Source organism: Callithrix jacchus, chromosome 14 (genome assembly GCF_049354715.1).
Source record: "Callithrix jacchus isolate 240 chromosome 14, calJac240_pri, whole genome shotgun sequence".
NCBI lineage: Eukaryota > Metazoa > Chordata > Mammalia > Primates > Cebidae > Callithrix > Callithrix jacchus.
The window spans coordinates 19,388,506-19,411,406 of NC_133515.1; the positions used below are offsets into that span (position 1 = coordinate 19,388,506).

The 22,901-nt window shown below is 39.1% G+C and overlaps 1 protein-coding gene across 20 annotated transcripts in view; it reads left to right on the plus strand.

Moving 5' to 3' along the window:
• SEPTIN10 (septin 10) overlaps positions 1-22,901 on the plus strand; it is a 79,704-nt gene that overhangs the window by 26,209 nt on the left and 30,594 nt on the right. For 16 of the 20 annotated variants that reach the window (XM_078348878.1, XM_078348881.1, XM_035271863.3 and 13 more), the window contains 4 exons: positions 3,531-3,599; positions 10,665-10,782; positions 11,177-11,372; positions 22,051-22,237. In XM_078348878.1, the coding sequence (XP_078205004.1) occupies positions 3,546-3,599; positions 10,665-10,782; positions 11,177-11,372; positions 22,051-22,237 (555 nt within the window). In that variant the 5' untranslated portion in view covers positions 3,531-3,545. Of the gene's footprint in view, positions 1-3,530; positions 3,600-10,664; positions 10,783-11,176; positions 11,373-22,050; positions 22,238-22,901 lie in introns of those variants that run through there. The other 4 variants (XM_078348879.1, XM_035271869.3, XM_054244679.2 and 1 more) reach the window with 1 other exon arrangement.

The following is a 22,901-nucleotide window of genomic DNA, read 5'->3' on the forward strand; positions in this document are numbered from 1 at the left end:
ATTGCCATCATTATATTAAAAACTAAAAACTACTTTCTTACCAGTCATTTTTTAAGTTTGATTTTCAGCCAGGTGTGGTGATGCATGCCTTGTAGTCCCAGCTATTTGGGAGACTGAGGTGGGAGGATCGCCGGAGCCCAGGAGGTGGAGGCTGTAGTGAGCTGTAATTGCGCCACCACACTCCAGCTTAAGCAATAGGAGACCTTATCTCTAAAATAAAATAAAAATAAAAGTTTAATTTTCCTTAAAGTTTTATACTTGGCAAGTCAAAATAATACAGCCTCAGTGAATTATATGTGTGGTGCATTACTTGTAGTAGACACAGATGCTCAGAGGCGATCAGGTAGTATATTAGGTCCAGAATTAATGACAAGTATGGAATGTTCTACCTTCCTACTCAGTGTATATAATGCAGGGCTCTGAAGAGGGCCCCTAGCCAGACATTTTCTGTGACACTTCTTAACCTTTACCAGAAAGTCAGACTCTAAATGGACATTTCTGGTTTACTCAGTCTGTCACTAAGGTATTATCCCTAATCTGTTCCTTTTAACAAAATTTATAACTTTGTAGCTGAGATCAGTGAATGCTTTTTTCCATCAATTTTTTTTTTTTTTTAAGACAGAGTCTTACTCTGTCACCCAAGCTGGAATGTAGTGACGAGATCTCAGCTCACTGTTATCTGTGGCTCCCAGGTTCAAGCGATTCTTTTGCCTTAGTCTCCTGAATAGCTGGGAGTATATGCACATGCTACCACACCTGGCTAATTTTTGTATTTTTAGTAGAGAAGGAGTTTCACCATATTGGCCAGGCCGGTCTTAAACTCCTAACCTCGTGATCTGCCTGCCTCAACCTTCCAAAGTGTTGGGATTACAGGCCTGAGCCACTGTGCCTGGCTTCCATCAAATTCTTAAACTTACTGTTTACTTCTCCAAGTGTGAAATTCTGTCTTCTGGTGCTTAGGGATTTTTTTTTCTACCTTGAATGTCTCATCTAGATCTATACCTCTTTCCTGACTCAGTTCAAAGTCATTTTCTTTCTGTTTTTTTTTTATTTTTGAGATGGAGTCTTGCTCTGTCTCCCAGGCAGGAGTTCAGTGGTGTGATCTCAGCTCATTGCAACCTTCACCTCCCGGGTTCAAGCAATTCTTCTGCCTCAGCCTCCAGCGTAGCTGGGATTACAGGTGTCCGTCACCTTGACAGGCTAATTTTTGTGTTTTTAGAAGAGATGGGTTCACCATATTAGCCATGCTGGTCCTGAACTCCTGACCTCATGATCCACCTGCCTCAGTCTCCCAAAGTGCTGGGATTACAGACGTGAGCCACAGCACCTGGCTCAAAGTTATTTTCTTCTTTGACTCTTGCCTTCAGTGGTCTCTTTCTCCAGATTTCTATTAACCATAACTGTTTGTTTCCAGGGGCTTTCACTTTGTTTCTATCCTGCAGAGTAGAGGGACCTGATACTGCTTATGCACCACATGGTGGCTGAGACGGGGGTTTTCAGAATGGCAGGGTGTAAGTGAAGTATATGTGTAGTTGAAAGCTAAAACCTGAGGCCAGGAATTAAAATCAGGCTAGTCTCTGATGTGCTTTATATCATTCATACTTCTCGCTTTTCAGATTGTGAAAATACAGCCAGGACCTTGATATCCCTCACTGAGCTTCTGTGTGCTTTTAAATAGGAGTATTTTCCAACTGACAAACATCATTTTGTGTTGGCAGAATTTACGATTTGAAAACACTGTTGGCTGAGCACGGTGGCTCACGCCTGTAATCCCAATACTTTGGGAGGCTGAGGTGGGAGGATCACTTGAGGTCAGAAGTTTGAGACCAGCCTGGCTAACATGGCAAAACCCCATCTCACTAAAACTACAAAAATAAGCCAGGCATGGTGGTGTATGCCTGTAATCCCAGCTGCTTGGGAGGCTGAGGAAGAAGGATTGCTTGAACCCAAGAGGCAGAGGTTGCAGTGGCTGAGATTGCACCACTGCACTCCAGCCTGGGTGACAGCGAGATTCTGTCTCAAAAAAAGAAAAAGAAAAAGAAAAAAGAAAACACTATTATGTGGAGTGTTCAGTCACAAGGTCAGCCTATTTTATCAAAGTGTACCAGCAGAAGATTGTTGTTAGCATATGTAAAATGCAGTCACAATGTACCCTGTTTTATCTATGTGGGATTCATTCACTGTGTGTGTGTGTGTGTGTGTGTGTGTGTGTGTGTGCGCGCGCGCACTCACACAATCAGGGCAAGGTGGTGGGAGCACCCAAGTTTTCTCTTCTATTGCAGTGCCATTTGTTGCAGCATGGTTCATTGTAATTACAGACAATAGGACAGTCTCAAAGAAGAGCATTCATATATACCACACTATGGTATACAGAGGAGAACACTATGCTGTAGAAAGAATGAGGTAGCTCTAAGTAGTACTTGGAAACAGTCTCCAGGAGAGATTCAGGGAAAAAGAAAAACAGCACAGAGCAGCAGACAGCTACCATTTATATAAACAAAGGATGCCTGCTTAGACATGCATAGTCTTTCTCTGGAAGGATGCCTAAGGGTCTGATGCCTCTCAGAAAGAGAGCTGAGCTACTAGGGAATCAAGAGTGTATTCTCATTGACACCATTTGCAATTTTTCTTACTACATTCATAGTAATATTACTTTTTAAAAAATGTCACATTTCCCAGTATCTTGTGCTATATTCAGAAGTAGGATAGCAGTGCCTTGAAATTAATACAGTTTCTCTTGTACCTCTCTTTCCTCATTCTATACTGTTGTGAACAGTGAATATCCATTTGGTTTATAATTTGAGGCAGTAGAAGGAACACCAGCTTGGCAGTCTAATCAGACCTGTGTCTAAATCCTATTGTCTTGTATGATTTTGGGTAAATTACTCAACCTTTGAGAATCCGAATTCTTTCATCTAGGCTATGAGAATGATAATATGTATAGCTCAGATGGATTGTGAGGATTATATGAGAAAATGAACTTAATGAGCTAGCATAGTGATATGGACATGTAATATGAGTTCTATAAATGATTATTTTTATTATAATTGGTGACTAACGTAGTTGTTCAAATTATAAAATCCCTGCTTTCCCCACCACTCTGCAATTGTAACATTCTTGACATTTATATTTCCCCTGCCATGCTGCAGTGGAACATACCTAATTTTGAGGGACTTCTTGGCTCTTAGAGTGTCTTTAAAAATGAAATAGCTTATTTTCCCTTTTTAATCCTGTAAAGCAACTTAAGTAAAAATAAAGTTCTTTGTCTCCCTACTTGTAAATGGGAGTTTACTAATTTCTTACAATTTTTTTTTGTGTAAGTATATTACTGCGTATGTTGAATATTATATGTTATTTACTTATGTAGATACCTATCCATTAAGAAAGCCACAATTTCAAATGCAATTCAATAGTGTAGCACTTTATTCATGTAAATATTATAACACTTTATTCATGTAAATATATTATTTAGATAATGGGTTTTGCGGGTAATGTTTGTTTCCTTTTAAGCCTTTGTATTCCTTTTTCAGCTCTTTCAGTCTCACATGGCAACGAAAACAACTTGTATGTCTTCACAAGAATCTGATGATGAACAGAGAGTGAGTATGTCTTTAAATAGATACTCTAAATTGTACTCTAAATGCTTCTATGATTTTTAAATAACTGCTTGGAGTGTTCATAGACTCTTGTGATAAAGACTTCTGTTTGTAATTACTGTGAACATGAATTAATTTTTCTGTTGCTTCAAGTGAAAAGTCGATGATGGATTGAATAATTGAGTATCCATAATCTGACATTAAGGAAATATTTTTGTTTCTTTTCTGTTTTTTTTTGAAACAGAGTCTTGCTCTGTTGCCCAGGCCAGAGCACAGTAGTGTGATCTTGGCTCACTGCAACCTCTGCCTCCCAGGTTTAAGCAATTCTCCTGCCTCCTGAATAGCTGGGATTACAGGTACCTGCCATCATGCCCAGCTAATTGTTTTGTTTTTTCCTTTGAATTTTTTTGTAGAGATGGGGTTTCACCATGTTGGCCAGGCTAGTTTTAATCTCCTGACCTCCAGTGATCCGCCCACCTCAGCCTTCCAAAGTGCTAGGTTTACAGGCATGAGTCATCATGACTGGCTGACTGGCTGTTTCTTTTTTCATTCGTTATTTGTTTGTTTTTGTTTTTTTAGACAGTGTTACTCTGTTGGCCTGGCTGGAATGTAATGGTGTGATCTTAGCTCACTGCAACCTCTGCCTCCCAGGTTCAAGCAATTCTCATGCCTCAGCCTCCCAAGTAGCTGGGATTACAGGCGTGTGCCACCACACCTAATTTTTGTATTTTTAGTAGAGGCAGGGTTTCTCCATGTCGTCTAGGCTGATCTGGAACTCCTGGCCTCAAGTGATCTGCCTGCTTCGGCCTCCCAAAGTGCTAGGATTACAGGTGGAACCACCATACCTGGCCGTGATTGGTTGTTTGAGCACACTGCAGAATGTGGTGGGTGCATAGAACTCCTGTGAATGGCAGAGTTTAGGGAGCCCTTGGATGGGCCTGCCAGAAGCCTCCCTGATGCAAAATTAGACCTGATGCTTATAAGGGCCTGCAGGGACGGCTTTGGTAATTCATACTGAAATTTGTGTTTAAAAAGAGGAAGTAAATGTAATTTGGTGAAAGAGATGAGTTTTAAACTTTAATTAGAAAGGAAATTACAAATACAAGCATGGGTAATTTAATAAGTTGTTGTTTGTTTTTGAGACAAGAGTCTCGCTCTGTTGCCTAGGCTGGAGTGCAGTGGCACAGTCTCTGCTCATCCAACCTCTACCTCCCAGTTCAAGCAATTCTCGTGCCTCAGCCTCCTGAATAGCTATGATCATAGGCATGTGCCACCACACTCGGCTAATTTTTGTATTGTTATCAAAGACTGGGTCTTGCTCATGTTGGACAGGCTGATCTTGAACTCCTGACCTCAAGTGATCCACCTGCCTCAGCCTCCCAAAGCACTGGGATTACAGGGGTGAGCCACCATGCCTGGCCAGTAATTCAGTAAGATTAAATAATTTCCTTTAGTTCTGTGGTCCAATAACTGTAGTCTTCTTCTTTTTCCTCTTCTCCTTATATCCATGATGTTGATAAATTTTAATTTGACAAACTACCCTCCTTTTAATGTTTTTCTCTCACTGATACTAACAGTCTATTCCATCTTCCTCAGACTTTTTGAATTGTGTTTAATCCTCCAGAGACTACCATTGGAGTCACTAGTAATCTTCAGTGACAAGTCCATCCAGTGACTATTGCTTAGTTTCTTTTTCCCTGGCCCCTCTTCTATATTACATCATGGGGACCAAACTCATTTTTGAAATGCTGCTTTTTTCCAGTTACATTAAAACCCTGTCATTGTAGAACTATAAGGGATCCTAGAGGCCATTTAGTTCAACTTTTATGTACTAAGCATATGCCTATCAGATAACAACTTTAACAAGTTACGAAATTCTTATCATCTTGAATGCTTGCATGAGGAGGAAGCCTAGTGCTTCTTCATGATCTTTAAAAAAAATGTGAAGATAACATGCCTACATGACTAAAAAGAATTCAAACGGCACAAAAGAGAATATAGTATACTAGTTTTCTGTTGCTTCATAACAATTTGTCACAAATTTAGCTGCTGAAAACAGCTTCTGCTTGTTAGCTCACAATTCTGTAGGTCAAAGGTCAGGCATGGCCCATCTGCCTTCTCTGCTCTGGATTTCATGCTCAAGGAGTCAGTTGCGGATTCTTATCTGGAGGCTTTCCTTCCATACTCTTTCCAGTTGTTGGCAGACTTCAGTTCCCTGCTGGCTGGGGGTTGTCAGCTCCTAGAGACCACTCCGTTCTGAAAGCCAGCAAGGGAGAACTGGCAGGTGGAATTCCCTTCATGCTTCAGGTCTTTTCAGACAGGGAAGTGCCTAGGCCCTGTTATGGATTTACCTCATGGCTGGGCGTGATGGCTCACACCTGTAATCCTAGGTCTTTGGGAGGCCAAGGCGAGTGGATCACCTGAGGTCAAGAGTTTGAGACTAGCCTGGCCAACATGGTGAAACCTTGTCTTTACTAAAAATACAAAAATTAGTTGGGCATGGTGGTGAGCACCTGTAATCTCAGCTACTCGAGAGGCTGAGGCAAGAGAATCGCTTAAACACAGGAGGTGGAGGTTGCAGTGAGTCAAGACCACACATTGCACTCCAGTCTGGGCAACAGAGCAAAAACTCTGTCTCAAAAAAAAAAAAAGGATTTACCTCATTGGGGTGTCAGTCCCACCCAGGATAGTTTCCATTTCTAAGGTTGACTGGTTTGGACCTTAATCACATCTGTAAAATCTCTTCTCAGCGACACCTAGGTTAGCATTTGATTGAAATAAGTGGGAGAAAGTTCATGTGCACCAGGGGCGTCAGTGTTAGGGGTCGTCTCAGAATTCTGCCCGCTATATACAATAAAAAGCAATTCCCTCTCACCCCAACCTGTAAGTCCATTGCTAACTGGTAACCACTCTCAATAGTCTGTCATTACCCTTCGAGACATTTATATCGGTATTTATATATATATATAAGAATATATGATTATGTAAAAAATGCACATAATGCCTATTTTTAAAAACTCAAATCCCAGTAAATAAATCACTATTGGGATACCTAGCTAGTCATCCATGTTGTAACATGTATCAGTAGTTTAGTATACTACAATTTGTGTGTCTATTCACCATTTGTTGGATATTTGGAATGGTTCCAGTTTTTGATCATTGGGAATAAAACTGCTGTGAACATTGATACATAAGTTCTTGTGTGGATATATGTTTTTATCATTTTTGATACCTCCCAAGTGGGTTTTTTTTTTTTTTGGCTGTGTAGTAGTATGTGTTTAATTTCATAAGAAACTGCTTTCCAAAGTAAGTGTACCATTTTTCATTCAGACTAGCAGATTTATCAGCATTCCAGTTGTTCTTCATTCAGTGTTATCTTTTAGTTTTAATTTACATTTTCTTGATAACTAATTTCCTTTTTTTGGGTTTTGTTTGTTTGTTTGAGATGGAGTCTTGGTCTATCACCAGGCTGGAGTGCAATGGCACAATCTCAGCTCACTGCACCCTCTGCCTCCTGAGAATCAAGCGATTCTCCTGCCTCAGCCTCCCAAGTAGCTGGGATTACAGGTGCTCGTCACCACACCAGCTAATTTTTTGTATTTTTAGTAGAGACAGGGTTTCACCGTGTTAGCCAGGATGGTCTTGATTTCCTGACCTTGTGATCTGCCCATCTCGTCCTCCCAGTGAGCCACTGCACCTGGCCCTGATAATTAATTTTCTATATGTGCCATTGTCCTTTCATTTTCTCCTTTCCTACTTCCTTTTGGATTAATAGAGAATTTTTATAACTCCATTTCATTTCTGCTTTTGGCTGATTAGCTATACCTCTTTGGTTTTAATTTTTTTTTATAGTAATTGAACTAGGCTTTAACTTATCACACCCAACCGTCAATAATATAACACTTTAGCTTGGCGTGGTGGCTCACCCCTGTAATCCTAGCACTTTGAGAAGCTGAGGTGGGTGGATCTCCTGAGGTCAGGAGTTTGAGAAGAGCTTAGCCAACATGGTGAAACCCTGTCTCTACTAAACATTTATAAAAATTAAGACATTTATTAAAATTAGCCATGAGTGGCGGTGGGTGCCTGTTATCCCAGCTACTCAGGATACTGAGGCAGGAGTATCCCTTCAACCTGGGGGGCAGAGGTTGCAGTGAACCAAGATCATACCACTTCATTCCAGCCTGGGTGAAAGAGTGGAACTCAGTCTCAAAAAAAAAAAAAGTTGTATATATATTTTATTCCTCTGGTCCCCCTCTTGTATTTTGTGTTTTTATACATTTTACTTGTGCATGTAACCTGTAATACATTGTTTTTGTTATTGCTTTAAACATTTATATTTTCAAGAAGTTAAAAAAGACTCTCTCACCTTGTGCTTACGTATTTACCTTTCTGATGATCTTCATTCCATTTTGTAGATCTGTTGACATTTTCCTTTCTCTTGAAGAACTTTTAACATTTCTTTTACTGTAGGCCAACTGGCAGTGGATTTTCTCAGATTTTGTTTGTCTGAAGATGTCTTCATTTTGCCTTCATTTTTGAAGGATGTTTTCACTGGCTGTAGAATTCTTGGTTGTCTTTTTTTTTTTCTTTTGGCATTTTATAGGTGTCATCGTTTTGTCTTACGGTTTGCATTGTTTCTTAAGTGAAATCTATAGTCACGTTCTATTTATTTTACTTGTGTGTAAAGTGTCTTTCCCACACCTGGTTGTGGCTAAAGTTCTCTTTTTGTTGTTTTATTGCCCAGACTGGAGTGCAGTGGCTCAATCTCAGCTCACTGCAAGGTCCACCTCTTGAGTTTAAGTGATCATCCCACCTCAGCCTCCTGAGTAGCTGGGATTATAAGTGCTACCACACCCAGCTAATTTTTTTTTTTTTGAGACAGAGTGTCGCTTTGTCACCTAGACTGGAGTGCAGTGGCCTGATCTTGGCCCACTGCAACCCTCTGCTTCCCGGGTTCAAGCAATTCTGTGCCTTGGCCTCCTGAGTAGCTGGGATTACAGACACACCCCACCACACCTGGCTAATTTTTGTATTTATAGTAGAGACGGGATTTCACCATCTTGGCCAGGCTTGTCTTGAACTCCTGACCTCATGATCCACCTGCCTTGGCCTCCCAAATGCTGGGATTACAGGCGCGAGCCACCACACCTGGCCTAATTTTTGTATTTTTAGTAGGGATGGAGTTTTGCCATGTTGGCCAGGCTGGTCTCAAACTCCTGACCTCAAGTGATCTGCCCACCTTGGCCTCCCAAAATGCTGGGGTTACAGGCATGAGCCACCGTGTGTGGCCTAAAGTTTTTATTATCTTTGTTTTTAAGCAGTTTGTTGTGGCGTCCTCAGATGTGGGTTCCTTTGGGTATTTCCTATTTGTAGTTTGCTGAAATTCTTGTATCTCTGAGTTCAAGTTTAGAAAATTAGAAAGTTTTCAGTCACTATTACTTAGATTTTCTTCCCTGCTCCTCCCTACCCTGACTTTGACCTTGTCTCCTGTTTCTCTAACTTTTCTTCTGGTATTCCAATTACTGGTATGTTAGATCATTTAATACTCTCCCACAAGTTTTTAAGGCTCTGTCATAGTTTTATCTTTTCTTTCTCTGCGAGATTTTTAGCTTGGATAATAACTATTGAACAAATCTTTCTTTCCTTATTTGATCTGCTGTTAATACTAAATACATTTTTTACTTCAGATGTTGCCTTTTTACATGCTAGAAATTTTGTTTGCTGCTTTTTGTTGTTGTGAGCTCTAAATCTTTCTGTAATTCCCCATCATGCCACCCATTATATCCATCTTTTTCCTGTAGATTATTTAGCTTATTTGTTAGCATTATTTAAAGTTCTTACCTGCTAATTAAACATCTGGTTCATTGTGGATCTCTTTCTGCTAACTTTTTTTCTTGACTATGTATCACATTTTTCTGTCATAATTTTTTAATTGTACGGTAAATACTGTAGAGATGCCAGATTCTGTTTTCTTCTGCAGAGTGTTTAGCTTTGTTCTAACAGGCAATTAAATTGCTGACTGATCACACTGGTCATTTATGTTGAGCCTTCTTATAGGCTTTGTTAAGGCAGGTCTGCTTCACCTGTGCTTTCAGTACTGGGAGCCTTTCTGATTGCTGGGTTATGGACCTTACTCCTAAAATGTGGTCCATCTAAGGTTTCAGTAGAAGGCCTAGGGTATTTACAGGAGACCCTTTAACTTACAGACTTAAAATTTAAGCTCTGTCCATCTCCCCAAGATGGCACTTGATAACTCTGCTTAGCTCCTCCCAATTCCCATTTTCCCCTTTCTGAGATCTTTTGTATTCCCTCTATATGTGTGGAGTTTGGCCATCATCCATGGATTTGAGGTGAATATGTTTGTAGATTTTGGACTCCCTTCTTTCTGGAATTCTCTCCCTCAATTTCCAACCAATCTGCCTGTCCCAGTCTCCAGCTGACAACTTAACTCATTAAGACTATAACTTCCCTCCTGAGTTCTAGGAAAAGCTAGATAAACTCATCTCATCTGGTAAGTTTCCTTCCCTCAAGTCTTATTTTGTCCAGTGTCTATCTGCCTTTGGTTACACTCTAGTGACTTAAAAGAGTTGCTTGTAATTGTTATCAGTAGGTGGGTAAATTTGACCTAAGTTACTCTCCCATTACTGGGAGCTGAACCTGTATCTGTACTTTTGTTTTGTACTTTTTTTTCACTTGACATTTTAATGTAAGAATTTTCTAAGTTATTGAAAATTGATCATAAACAAATGAACTTCAACTTTCCATTTTGTGAGTGAGTATGCTATAGTTGGATGTTTTCCTACTTTGAAAATTGAATGTTTTAAAGTATACATAGTGCTAAACTCTCATTGTATGAAGGGGATAAGAAATGTGTGTTTTGAGAATCTGGACACAGGTTTTTTTCCTGAAAATTTACTTAGTTGCTTGTATCTTAGGTAAGGTATAATGATTATAAAATTTTTCATTTCTTTGATATATTTACCTTTCAAGTGTGCCTACATCCTATTTAAGTCAAAGTTTTTTTAAATTATTATTATTGCTGTTGTTTTTGTTTTTGTTTTCCTTCAGAAAAGAGAAAACATTCGTTCCTTGACTATGTCTGGCCATGTTGGTTTTGAGAGTTTGCCTGATCAGCTGGTGAACAGATCCATTCAGCAAGGTTTCTGCTTTAATATTCTCTGCGTTGGTATGTGCCGTCTACACTTCTTCTAAGTTGTTTCTTCATATTCCTTGTGCTCACTTCATTCTTGTCATGAGCAGAACAATGCTTATGTTATTAATCTGAAATCATCCCAGGTGTTCTCCTCAGTTGTTTAGATTCTGTTAATTTTGTTTTTCTTAGCTTTAAACTTTTGGCTTGTTCTGTAAACATTTCAGTGTTGTTGTCAAGAGTTCTGAGTAGCTTAGACACTTGCTCTATGCTCTGCCAATAACTTGAGGGACCAGCATTAGCATGTATTTCTTTCATGCCCACCCTGGCCTTTGAAATATTTGGTGTCTTTGAAACCACTCTAGGTGTTTACAGTTGTATTTCTTCTGTCATTCATGCAGCCATAAAGATGTACCTTTGTTTGTTTCAGGGGAAACTGGAATTGGAAAATCAACACTGATTGACACATTGTTTAATACTAATTTTAAAGACCATGAATCCTCACATTTTTGCCCAAATGTTAAACTTAAAGCTCAGACATATGAACTCCAGGAAAGTAATGTTCGATTGAAATTGACCATTGTGAATACAGTGGGATTTGGTGACCAAATAAATAAAGAAGAGAGGTATGTGTTTTCTTCTTATAATAAAACAAGTTTTTCTTACTTCAAGACATTCGCCTTATAGCCCCATGATTTGATTTTCTCCTATGGTAATCTATACTTTTCCTTCCACACATTAATTTTTAAAAATAAAATAGTTAAGCAATATTTTGTTCTTATTAGCACATTGACGTTTTTCTATCCATCTGTCTAATTTATTTAGTGTAATTTGAATCACATTATTAAAATATGTGTTTCAGCAAAAGGAGCTTTAATTATTTCCTGACATACAAATTCAGTGTATATTAATTATACTAATTTTCAGGCAGGGCTTATCCCCTTGAAGAAAAAAAATACAAGACATATAATAGCAAATATATATATAATGGCTAAATGCGAGATGTGTGAATTTTTTATAAAATTCTAATCAAAATAGCCAGTTACATTATTAATCATTGCAGGAAAGTTTCAATAGTGAAATTTTAATTTATATTTTACCTTATGTCTCTATTTCTTGTTAATATTTCTCCTAAGATTATATAAAGATTGAGTAGAGATTCTATATCAAATTTAAACTATGAAAGGGGGAAAAGGATTGGTAAAGCAAACTTCTTGTTCATTTTCCTTTTTGAAATGTATTTCCATTTTTGTAATTTTTTCTTTCTTAAAAATAATTTCAACTTTTACTTTAGATTTGGGGTACATTTGCAGGTTTGTTACATGCATGTATTGTGTGATGCTGACGTTTGAGATACAAGTGATCTGATTACCCAGGTACTGACCATGGTACCAATAATTAGTTTTTTGGCCTTTACCCTGCTTCTCCCTTCCTATTCTAGTAGTCCCCATTGTCTGTTGTTGCTGTCTTTATAGCCATGTGTACCTAGTGTTTAGATTCCACTTACTTATAAGTGAGAACATACAGTATTCGGTTTTTTGTTCTTGCGTAAATATGTTTAGGATAATGACCTTCAGCTTCATCCATGTTGCTGCAAAAGACATGATTTTGGTTTTTTTTGTTTGTTTTTTTGAGATGGAGTCTAGCTCTGTCACCCAGGCTAGAGTGCAATGGCGCGGTTTTGGCTCACTGCAACCTCTGCCTCCTGGGTTCAAGTGATTCTCCTGCCTCAGCCTCCTGAGTAGCTGGGATTATAGGTGTATGCCACCACACCTGGCTAATTTTTGTATTTTTAGTAGAGATGGAGTTTCACCATGTTGGCCAGGCTGCTTTTTTTTTTTTTAATTTTGATATTTACTTTTTTCTAAAGAGATGGGGTCTCCCTATGTTGCCCAGGCGGGAGTGCAGTGGCTATTCACAGGTGCAGTCCCGCTACTGATCAGCATGGGAGTTTTGACCTGCTCCGTTTCCAACCTGGGCTGGTTCACCCCTGCTTAGGCAACCTGATGGTCTCCTGCTCCCAGGAGGTCACCATATTGATGCCGGACTTAGTGCGGATGCCTGATCGGCATAGTGCACTACAGCCCAGAACTCCTGGACTCAAGTGATCCTCTAGCCTCAGCCTTCCAAGTAGCTGGGACTACAGGCACGCGCTGCTGTGCCCAGCGGGCCAGGCTGCTCTTGAACTCCTGACCTCGTGATCTGCTTGCCTCAACCTTCCAAAGTACTGGGATTACAGGCATGAGCCATCGCACCCAGCCAATTTTGTTCTTTTTTATGGCTGTGTAGTATTCCATTGTATGTATGTACCACATTTTCTTTATCTAGTCCAGGATGATGGGCAGCTAGGTTGATTCCATGTCTTTGGTATTGTGAATAGTGCTATGATGAACATAGGAGCACCTGTGTCTTTTTGGTAGAACAATGTATTTTCTTTTGAATATATGCCAAGTTGGAATAGCTGAGTCGAATGGTAGTTCTATTTTAAGTTCTTTGAGAAATCTTCAGTGCTTTCCATAGTGGCTGAATTAATTTGTATTCCCGCCAATGGGGTATAAGCATTTCCTTTTCTCTACAGCCTCCGCAGTGTCTGTTGTTTTTTGACTTTTTAGTAATAGCTATTCTGACTGTTATAAAATGGTATCTCATTGTGGTTTTGATTTGCATTTCTCTAATGATTAATTATGTTGAGCATTTTTTCATGTTTGTTGGCTGCTTGTATGTCCATGTCTTTTGGTCGCTTTTTAATGGGGTTGTTTTTTCCTCATTTAATTGTTAGTTTCTTACAGATTCTAGATACTAGACCTTTTGTAAAAATTTCCTCCCATTCTGTAGCTTATCTGTTTACTCTGTTGATGGCTTGTTTTGCTACATAGAAGCTCTTTAGTTTAATTAGGTCCAGCTCCACATTTTTTGTTGTTGAATTTATGACTTAATCATAAATTCTTTTCCAAGGTCAATGTCCAGCATGATGTTTCCTAGGATTTCTTCCAGGATTCTTATTGTTTGACATATTACATTTAAGTCTTTAATCTGTCTTGAGTTAATTTTTGTTTATGGTAAAAGTAGTGGTCCAGTTTTATTCTTCTGCATATGGCTAGCCAGTTATCCTAGCACCATTTATTGAATAGGGAGTCCTTTCCCCATTGCTTTTTTTTGTCAGCTTTGTTGAAGATCAGATGGCTAGAGGTGTGCAGCTTTATTTCTGGGTTCTCTGTTCTATTCCATTGGTTTGTGTGCCTGTTTTTTACCACAACCATGCTGTTTTGGTTATTGTAGCCCTGTAGTATAGTTTGAAGTTAGGGTAATGTGATTCCTCAGAATTTGTTCTTTTGCTTAGTATTGCTTTGGTTATTCAGGCTCTTTTTTGTGTCGATATGAATTTTAGAATAGGTTTTTCTAATTCAGTGAAAAATGACATTGGTAGTTTGATAGAAATAGCATTGAGGCCAGTTGTGGTGGATTATGCCTGTAATCCTAGTAGTTTGGAAGGTCAAGGTAGGAGGATTGCTTGCTCAGGAGTGTGGGACTAGCCTGGGCAACATAGTGGGACCCCGTCTCTACAAAAAAAATGTAAAAAATTAGCCAGACATGTTGATGCTCACCTATAGTGCCAGCTACTTGGGAGGCTGAAGTGGGACTATCACTTGAGCCTGGGAAGTTGAAGCTGCAGTGAGCCGTGATCGTGCCACTGCCCTTCCAGCCTGGGTGACAGAGTGATACCTATCTCAAAAACGAAACAAAAAACAGCAATAGCATTGAGTCTGTAGATTGCTTTGGGCAGTATGGTCATTTTAACTATGTTGATTCTTCCAACCATATTGATTCCATGAGCATGAAATGTTTTTCAGTTTGTTGGTGTCATCTGTGATTCCTTTCAGCAGTCTTTTGTAGTTCTCCTTGCAGATATCTTTCACCTTCTTGGCTAGGTGTATTCCTAGATTTTTGTGTGAGTGTGTGTGTGAGAGAGAGAGTGTGTGTGCACGTATGTGTGCACGCATGCGTACGTTGTCTGTCTGTTGTACATGGCATTGTATTCTTTTTTTTTTTTTCTTATTATTTTATTGCATTTTAGGTTTTGGGGTACATGTGCAGAGCATGCAATACAGTTGCATAGGTACACACATGGCAGTGTGTTTTGTTTGCTTTCACCCCTTCACCCACATTTGGTGTTTCTCCCCAGGCTATCCCTCCCCACCTCCCCCTCCCACTGGCCCTCCCCTGCATTGTATTCTTGATTTGGCTCTCAGCTTGACCATTATTGGTATGCAGAAATGCTACTGATTTTTATACATTGATTTTGTACCTTGAAACTTCACTGAAGTTGTTTATCAGTTCAGGAGGCATTTGGTGGAGTCTTTTAGAGTTTTCTAGGTATGAAATTATATTGTCTGCAAAGAGATAATTGGACTTTTTCTTTTCCTATTGGGATGCCTTTTATTTCTGTCTATTGCCTGATTTCTCTGGCCAGGACTTCATGTGCTGTGTGAAATAGGAGTGGTGAGTATGGGCATTTTTATCCTGTTTCAGTTTTCCAGGGGAATGCTTTCAGCTTTTGCTCATTTTATAAGTTGTTTTTTTTTTCTCATTAACTTATTTGTTGTATTGTTTGTGTTCTATTAATTACCCAAATAATACACAAATACGTTTCTGTGAAAATACCAAATACTACAGATCAGTTGGAATGCACTTTAGCCATTCCCTTGTGTTCAGTCCCATTTCTTCAGTTCTTTTTAAATAAGCTTTATTAATGTATAGTTTACATAGAATAAACTTTACTGATTTTTTTTTTTTAAGCGAGACAAGGTCTCACTCTATTGCCCAGGCTGGAGCGCAGTGGTACAGTCTCGACTCACTGCTACCTTCACCTCCTGGGTTCAGGTGATTCTCATGCCCCAGTCTCTCGAACAGCTGGGATTATAGGTGCCCACCATGACACCCTGCTAATTTTTATATTTTTGATAGAGACAGGGTTTCACCATGTTGGTCAGGGTGGTCTCGAACTCCTGACCTCAAGTGATCCACACGCCTTGGCCTCCCAATGTGCAGGGGTTACAGACATGAGCCACCGCTCTCGGCCTAACTTTACTGATTTTAAGTGTACATTCAAAATGAATTTTGAGAAGCATATAGTATGTTGTAACCACTAGCATGGCTCTAATATAGGAAATGGCCATGGTCATGGGTATTTTGCTGTCCTGCATGTACATACCAGTGCTTAGCAAGGGACTTGGGGGCTCTCTCCAGATGTGCAGTGCTTCCTGCCTGTGCAACTCTCTTCTGTTCCGACCCACAGATGTTGCTTTCGCCTCCTTGAACTCCTGTCTGAGTTTCCTCAGCTCAGTGAATGGCTAGACTCTGTGCTCACTTTATGCTGTGCCCAGGACACATGTCTCCAGTCAGAAAGCTGGGACATGGTAGGGTTCCCCTTATTTATTTCTCTTCTCAGTGGTCACAGTTTTATACCTTCCCAGTGTTTTAAAACCTTTTTTTTTTTTTTTTTTTTCCATTTATTTTGTTCAGGTTTCTAGTTACTGAAGGTGAGAAGGTAAATCTGTTCTCAGTTCCTCCATCAGGACTGGAGACAGACTTTATTTTTCTTTCTTTCATTGTTAATGCTGGACTATACTGGGTAGGACCTGCAATATTTTTTTCAATAGTTAGGGATGATAGTGGGTACCCTCCCTTCATCCTAATCCCAAAGGGAAGGCTTTATTTTTTTAAAATCATGTACCATGCTTGCTTTGCTGTGGCTTTTTTGTTTGTTTCTTTGTTGGTTTAGGGTTTTTATTTTTTTAAGATGAAATAAAGAAGTTCTTTTATATTGCTAGTAAAAATTCTTTTTTTAAGAAATCATTAATAGATAAATACTTTCACCAGATCTTTTTTGTTTGCATTTTATGGAGAAATTGTGATTTCTTTTATTTAATCTTTAGTAAGTCAATCTATAGTAACTGATTATTTTATTAGTAAATTAACTGTATAATTTTAGATACTATTCTGAGATCATAATATAGTGTTTTTTTAATATGAGGCTATATTTTTTCTTTTCGTTTTTCTTTTTTGCATCTGTGTTCATCAGTGAGGTTTTTAGCCTGTATTCTTGTCTTATACTCTTTTTCATTTATTTTTTTTAAATCAAGGTAGTGTTAGCCTTATAAAAGGAGTTTAGGGAGTTTTCATTATCAGTTTTCTGGAAAAATTTGCATAAGATTAGAGTTATTTTTTCCTGGAATGTTTGGTAGAACTAACCAATAAAAATTAGGGCCTGGCTAGGCGTGGTGGCTCATGCCTGTAATCCCAGTACTTTGGGAGACTGAGGTGGGTGGATCACCTGAGATCAGGAGTTAAAGACCAGCCTGACCAACATGGTGAAACACCCATTTGTACTAAAATACAAAAATTAGCTGGGTGTGGTGGCAGGCACTCATAATCCCAGATACTCAGTTGAGGCAGGAGAATCACTTGAAGACTCAGGAGGTAGAGGTTGCAATGAGCTGAGATCCCGCCATTGCACTTCAGCCTAGGCAACAAGAGCAAAACTCCATCTCAAAAAAAAATAATAATAATCAGGGCCTGGAATTATAAGATCAGAGTTATTTTTCCATGGAATGTTTGATGGAACTAACCAATTAAAAAATCAGAGCCTTGGGTTTTCTTTCTAAGAAGATTTTGAGTTAAATAATTAAAAAAATGGTTATAGGACAATTCAGAGTTGGTTTTATTTTGTTTTGAGACAGTTTTGATAAGTTATAATTTTCTAGGAATCTGTCCATTTCATCTAAATTTTCAAATTATTGGCTTAAAAATATTCTAACAAACTCCTAATATCTTTTTATTGTCTGCATCATATGTAATGATACTGTCTTTCCTGATAATAGTTGTTTGTACTCCTTTTCTTTTTCTGCTTGATTAGTCTTGACAACGTGTTGTCAATTTATTTGATCTTTTCAAATACCAGATTTTGGCTGTATTGATCCTTTCAGTTTTATGCTTTTCATTTTTCCTGTTTAATTACTTTCTGCTCTTATGTCTATACTTTTTGGAGTTTTGCTCCAATTTCTCATTGATTTTCAGCCTTATGCATTTAGTATTATAAACTACCATATAAGAATGGCTTAGGCTACATCCTGCAAGTTTGACACATAGTAGTTTCAATTTCAGTAAATTTCTTTTTTGTTTTTTTTGAGATGGAGTCTCCCCCTGTCACCCAGGCTGGAGTGCAGTGGCAAGATCTCAGCTCACTGTAACCTCCGACTCTTGAGTTCAAGCAATTATCCTGCCTCAAGTCTCCTGAATAGCTGGAATTACAGGTGCCCACCAGCACGTCCAGCTTATTTTTATATTTTCAGTAGAGATGGGGTTTCGCCATGTTGGCCAGGCTGGCCTTACACTCCTGAGCTTAGGTGATCCGCCCACCTCAACCTCTCAAAATACTAGGATTACAGGCATGAGCCACCATGCCCAGCCGGCAATTTTAGTAAATTTCTAATCTCCATTTTTATTTCATCCTGAAGCGTTGACACTTATTATTATGTAGTGACCTTTTTTCTCTTGTAATGCCTCCATGTCTGTGTTATCTGTAGCTTTCTTATGTATGTTTGGTGTAGTTTTTCAATTCCTTTATTTACTTAATTTCTTTATGTGTTTTTGTTTTTTGAGATGGAGTTTTGCTCTTGTCGTCCAGGGTGGAGTGCAATGGCACAATCTTGGCTCACTGCAACCTCTGCCTCCTAAATTCAAGCGATTCTCCTACCTCAGCCTCTCGAGTAGCTGGGATTACAGGCATGCACCACCATGCCCAGCTAATTTTGTATTTTTAGTAGAAATGGGGTTCATTCATGTTGGTCAGGCTGATCTTCAACTCCCCACTTCAGGTGATTCGCCCACCTTGGCCTCCCAAAGTGCTGGGATTACAGGTGTGAGCCACCTTGCCCGGTGTCAGTCCTTTTAACTTTTCTGTTTCCTTGTGCCATGTTGATCAGGCTGGTTTCGAACTCCTGGCCTCAAGCAATCTGATTGCCTTTGCCTCCCAAAGTGCTAGGATTGCAGGCATGAGCCACCATGCCTTTCTTTTTTTTTTTTTTTTTGAGGCGGAGCCTTACTCTGTTGCCCAGGCTAGAGTGCAATGGCATGATCTCGGCTCACTGCAACCTCTGCCTCGTGGGTTCAAGCGATTCTCCTGCCTCAGCCTCCTGAGTAGCTGGGATTACAGGCACGGCTAATTTTTGTATTTTTGTAGAGATGAAGTTTCACCATGTTGGCCAGGCTGGTCTTGAACTCCTGATTTTGGGTGATGTGTCTGTCTCTACCTCTCAAAGTGCTGAGATTATAGGTGTGAGTCACCATGCCTGGCTGAGTTCTCTATTTTTTAACCACACAAAGTATTATTATATGGCCAGTATATATTTATTACCACCTGTTAACCAAAAGTTTCTATTCTGCTCACATACTTGAAATTTTAGTTGGATATACAATTCTGGTTGCCAGTTATTTTCTTTTTCCCATTGGAAATACCATTCCACTCTCTCCTGGCTTCTGTCTTTGCTATTAAGAAGTCTCCCTTAAGGGTAGTTTCCTTTTTTCCCTCCAGTACTTTTAAGATCTTTGTTTTTATTGTTCTCCAGTTTTGCTATGCTGTATGTGGGTTGTTATTATTTCTAATTTACCCTACTTGTGATATGTTTGAGTTCTTGATTCTGAATAGTGTCCATCAGTTCTTTCTAAAAAGTCTCAGACAATTCTTATGTAAATATTGCCTGTGTTCCCTTTTCTGTTTTTTTTCTTTGAAAACTTTGATGAAATATGTTAGATCTTCTCATATCTTCCGTGTCTGTTACTCTTAATCTCTCTGATTCATATTTTTAATCTTTTTGTCCAGAATACTATGGAAGAATTTCTAATGACCTATTATTTATTTAGCAGAAAATCTTTATGGTTTTCATTCTTAAATAGCATAAGACAAAACGTTCAGCTAGAGGTGCATTTATAGTTATTTAGGTCATATGATAGGTCCTCTTACTGATCTATTTTTAGTCATTAATAAAAGCTTCTTTGGCCGGGTGCAGTGGCTCACGCCTGTGGTCCCAGCACTTTGGGAGGCCGAGGCGGGTGGATCACGAGGTTAAGAGATCGAGACCATCCTGGTCAACATGGTTAAACCCCGTCTCTACTAAAAGATACAAAAAATCAGCTGGGCATCGTGGCACATGCCTGTAATCCCAGCTACTCGGGAGGCTGAGGCAGGAGAATTGCCTGAACCCAGGAGGCGGAGGTTGCGGTGAGCCAAGATCGCACCATTGCACTCCAGCTTGGGTGAGGAGAGCAAAACTCCATCTCAAAAAAGAAACCTTCTTTGGAATTTTTATGTGAAATATATACTTAATAGATTAATTTTCCCCATTTTATTGTTTTAGGAAGTCAATCCTTTTGGGTCACATTTAGACCACTTTCCAAAGGATCACTTACTGTTGATATAATAATCACTCTAGTGGTGAATTGAATTCTTATAATGTTCAAGGTTTTATGCTAGTTCTTTTATTTATTATTTTTTAAAAAGTCTTTTTTGAGGCAAGGTGTGGTTCCTCACGCCTGTTATCCCAGCACTTTGGGAGGCCAAGGCAGGAGGATTGCTTGAAGCCAGGAGTTGGAGACCAGCCTGGACAACACAGCCAGACCTTGTCTGTATATTAAAAAAAAAATTCATTTTAAACAGAATCTTGATTTGTCACCTAGGCTGGAGTGCAGTGGCACAATCACAGTTCACTGTAGCCTTGAATGTCTAGGCTTAAGGGATCTTCCTACCTCAGCCTCCCAAGTAGCTAAGACTATAGGCACTCACTATGTCTGGCTGATTTTTAAAATTTTTTTGTAGAGGTGGGGGTCTCACTTTGTTGTTGCCCAGGCTGTTCTCGAACTCCTGGCCTCAAGTGATCCTCCTGCCTTGGTCTCCCAAAGCACTGGGATTATAATTGTGAGCCACTGATCCTGGCCTATGTTAGGTCAGGTGAAAAACACAGATGATTAAGACACTGTCTTGATTCTCACATTGTTTACCATTTGTGTAGGGAGAACAAAGATGTATTCTATAATTTTAAAAGAGGTGATGATCCTTAAGGACTAGAAGGTCAGGAAACTTTATAGAAGAATTCTATACACATTTATTAATTACCTCAGCTGCTCACAGTACTGGTTTATTATAGGGCTACAAAGGTTTCCAGGGAATTTGACATGGGAACTGTTCAGTGTTCTTTTCACTTAGAAACCCAGATTTGTTTAATGAGAATAGTTAAGAGTAGAAAAATAAGTTGCAAAGTCAGTGGTTTAGCATATCAGAACTGAGTGGAATGCTCACAGACTATTCTTGGAACAGCATTAGCACACTGCTTGGCACATGCACTGTGATTTGATTTGTGTCTTTGAAGGCTGAACAATCTGAGACAGTCAGAAGGAAGACTGCATTCCAGAGAGGAGTTATCTGAGCAGAGGATGTAATTGGCCTTGCCTTGGTTTATAATTGAATGAAAGTAAAACTATGCCAGCATTGCTAGTTAGCTACTTTCAGCTGATGTATGCCTTTCTTCTTTACTTAACGCTTTTTGTGCCTTACAAATCTAAGAGGCAGGAAATCATGGACTTTGACTTAAGTATCTTGATACCTATGCCTTTTCTCAATTAGTTAAATAAGAAGTCAGGTACCACTTTGATTACAAATTAGACTGTTGCTAGTCTTTTTGAGCAGTCTGGCAAGTGTGAGAAGCTTTGTCAGAAAATGACCTAGCATGTGAATGACTATAAGAATGAATCAGTGTAAATCCAATACCATTTCAAGCACAGATTGCCCTGATGGTTTGGGAAGTACAAACGATACTGAATTTAGGATAGTTTGACCTATGATTTCTCAACTTTTTGATAGGTTTATTGGGGTATTAAATGCATTTCAGCTAATATTTTCAACTTGTGTGATGGATTTATCAGGATATAGCCCCATTGTAAGTTGAGAAGCGTTTGTATAGCTTTTGTGCATGTTCTGTACATTTTTTTTATCACTAAAGTTATCTGTTCATTAGTGAAAATACAGACCTCAAACATCTAAGAATTGCACAAATATCGGCCAGGCATGGTGGCTCACGCCTGTAACCCGAGTACTTTGGAGGCCAAGGTGGGTGGATCACCTGAGGTTGGGAGTTCAAGACCGGCCTGACCAACATGGTGAAACCCTGTCAAAAAAAAAAAAAAAAAAGAATTGCACAAATATCTTAAGGTAATACAAACAATGTGTTAAACATTTAAATAATTTTTCAGCTACCAACCAATAGTTGACTACATAGATGCTCAGTTTGAGGCCTATCTCCAAGAAGAACTGAAGATTAAGCGTTCTCTCTTTACCTACCACGATTCTCGCATCCATGTGTGCCTCTACTTCATTTCACCGACAGGCCACTCTCTGAAGACACTTGATCTCTTAACCATGAAGAACCTTGACAGCAAGGTGGGTTGAGGAAAGGATCAACTTACCATACCTTAATATTTATTCTGAACTATTAAAATATTTTTTACAATATGGGTATGTATTGTGACTTTTATCCTGTGCATCTTATCATTATGATTATGATTATTATTTTAGAGATAGGGTCTCACTCTGTCACCCAGGATGGAGGTAGTTGTGAGATTGTGGTTCAGGCAGCCTCAAACTCCTGGGCTCAAACGATCCTCCTGCCTCAGCCTCCCAGGTAGCTGGGACTATAGGCATGTACTACTTCCATGCCCAGCTAAATTAAAAATGTTTTGTTTAGAGTTGGGGGCCTTGTTCTGTTGCCCAGCTGGTCTCAAACTCCTGGACATGAGTGATTTTTCCTTCCTTGCTCTCCTCAAGTGCTAGAACTACAGGCATGAGCCACCATGCCCAGCACCTGGAAATCTTTAAAACATTTTATATTTCCATCTAGCTTATTTTTTTCAGAGAAATTCAGTTTGGAAGATGAGATGCAAAGAAGGAATATCACAATAAAATTTTACTTCCTTTTTTAGTGATTAAATTGCATGCACAACGTGGGTATTCTCTACATTTTTAATGCAGAATTTAGTTGATACTAATTTTACTTTATGACACTATTAAGTGAGAAGAACTTCATAATAAGGATTAAGGTCTAATG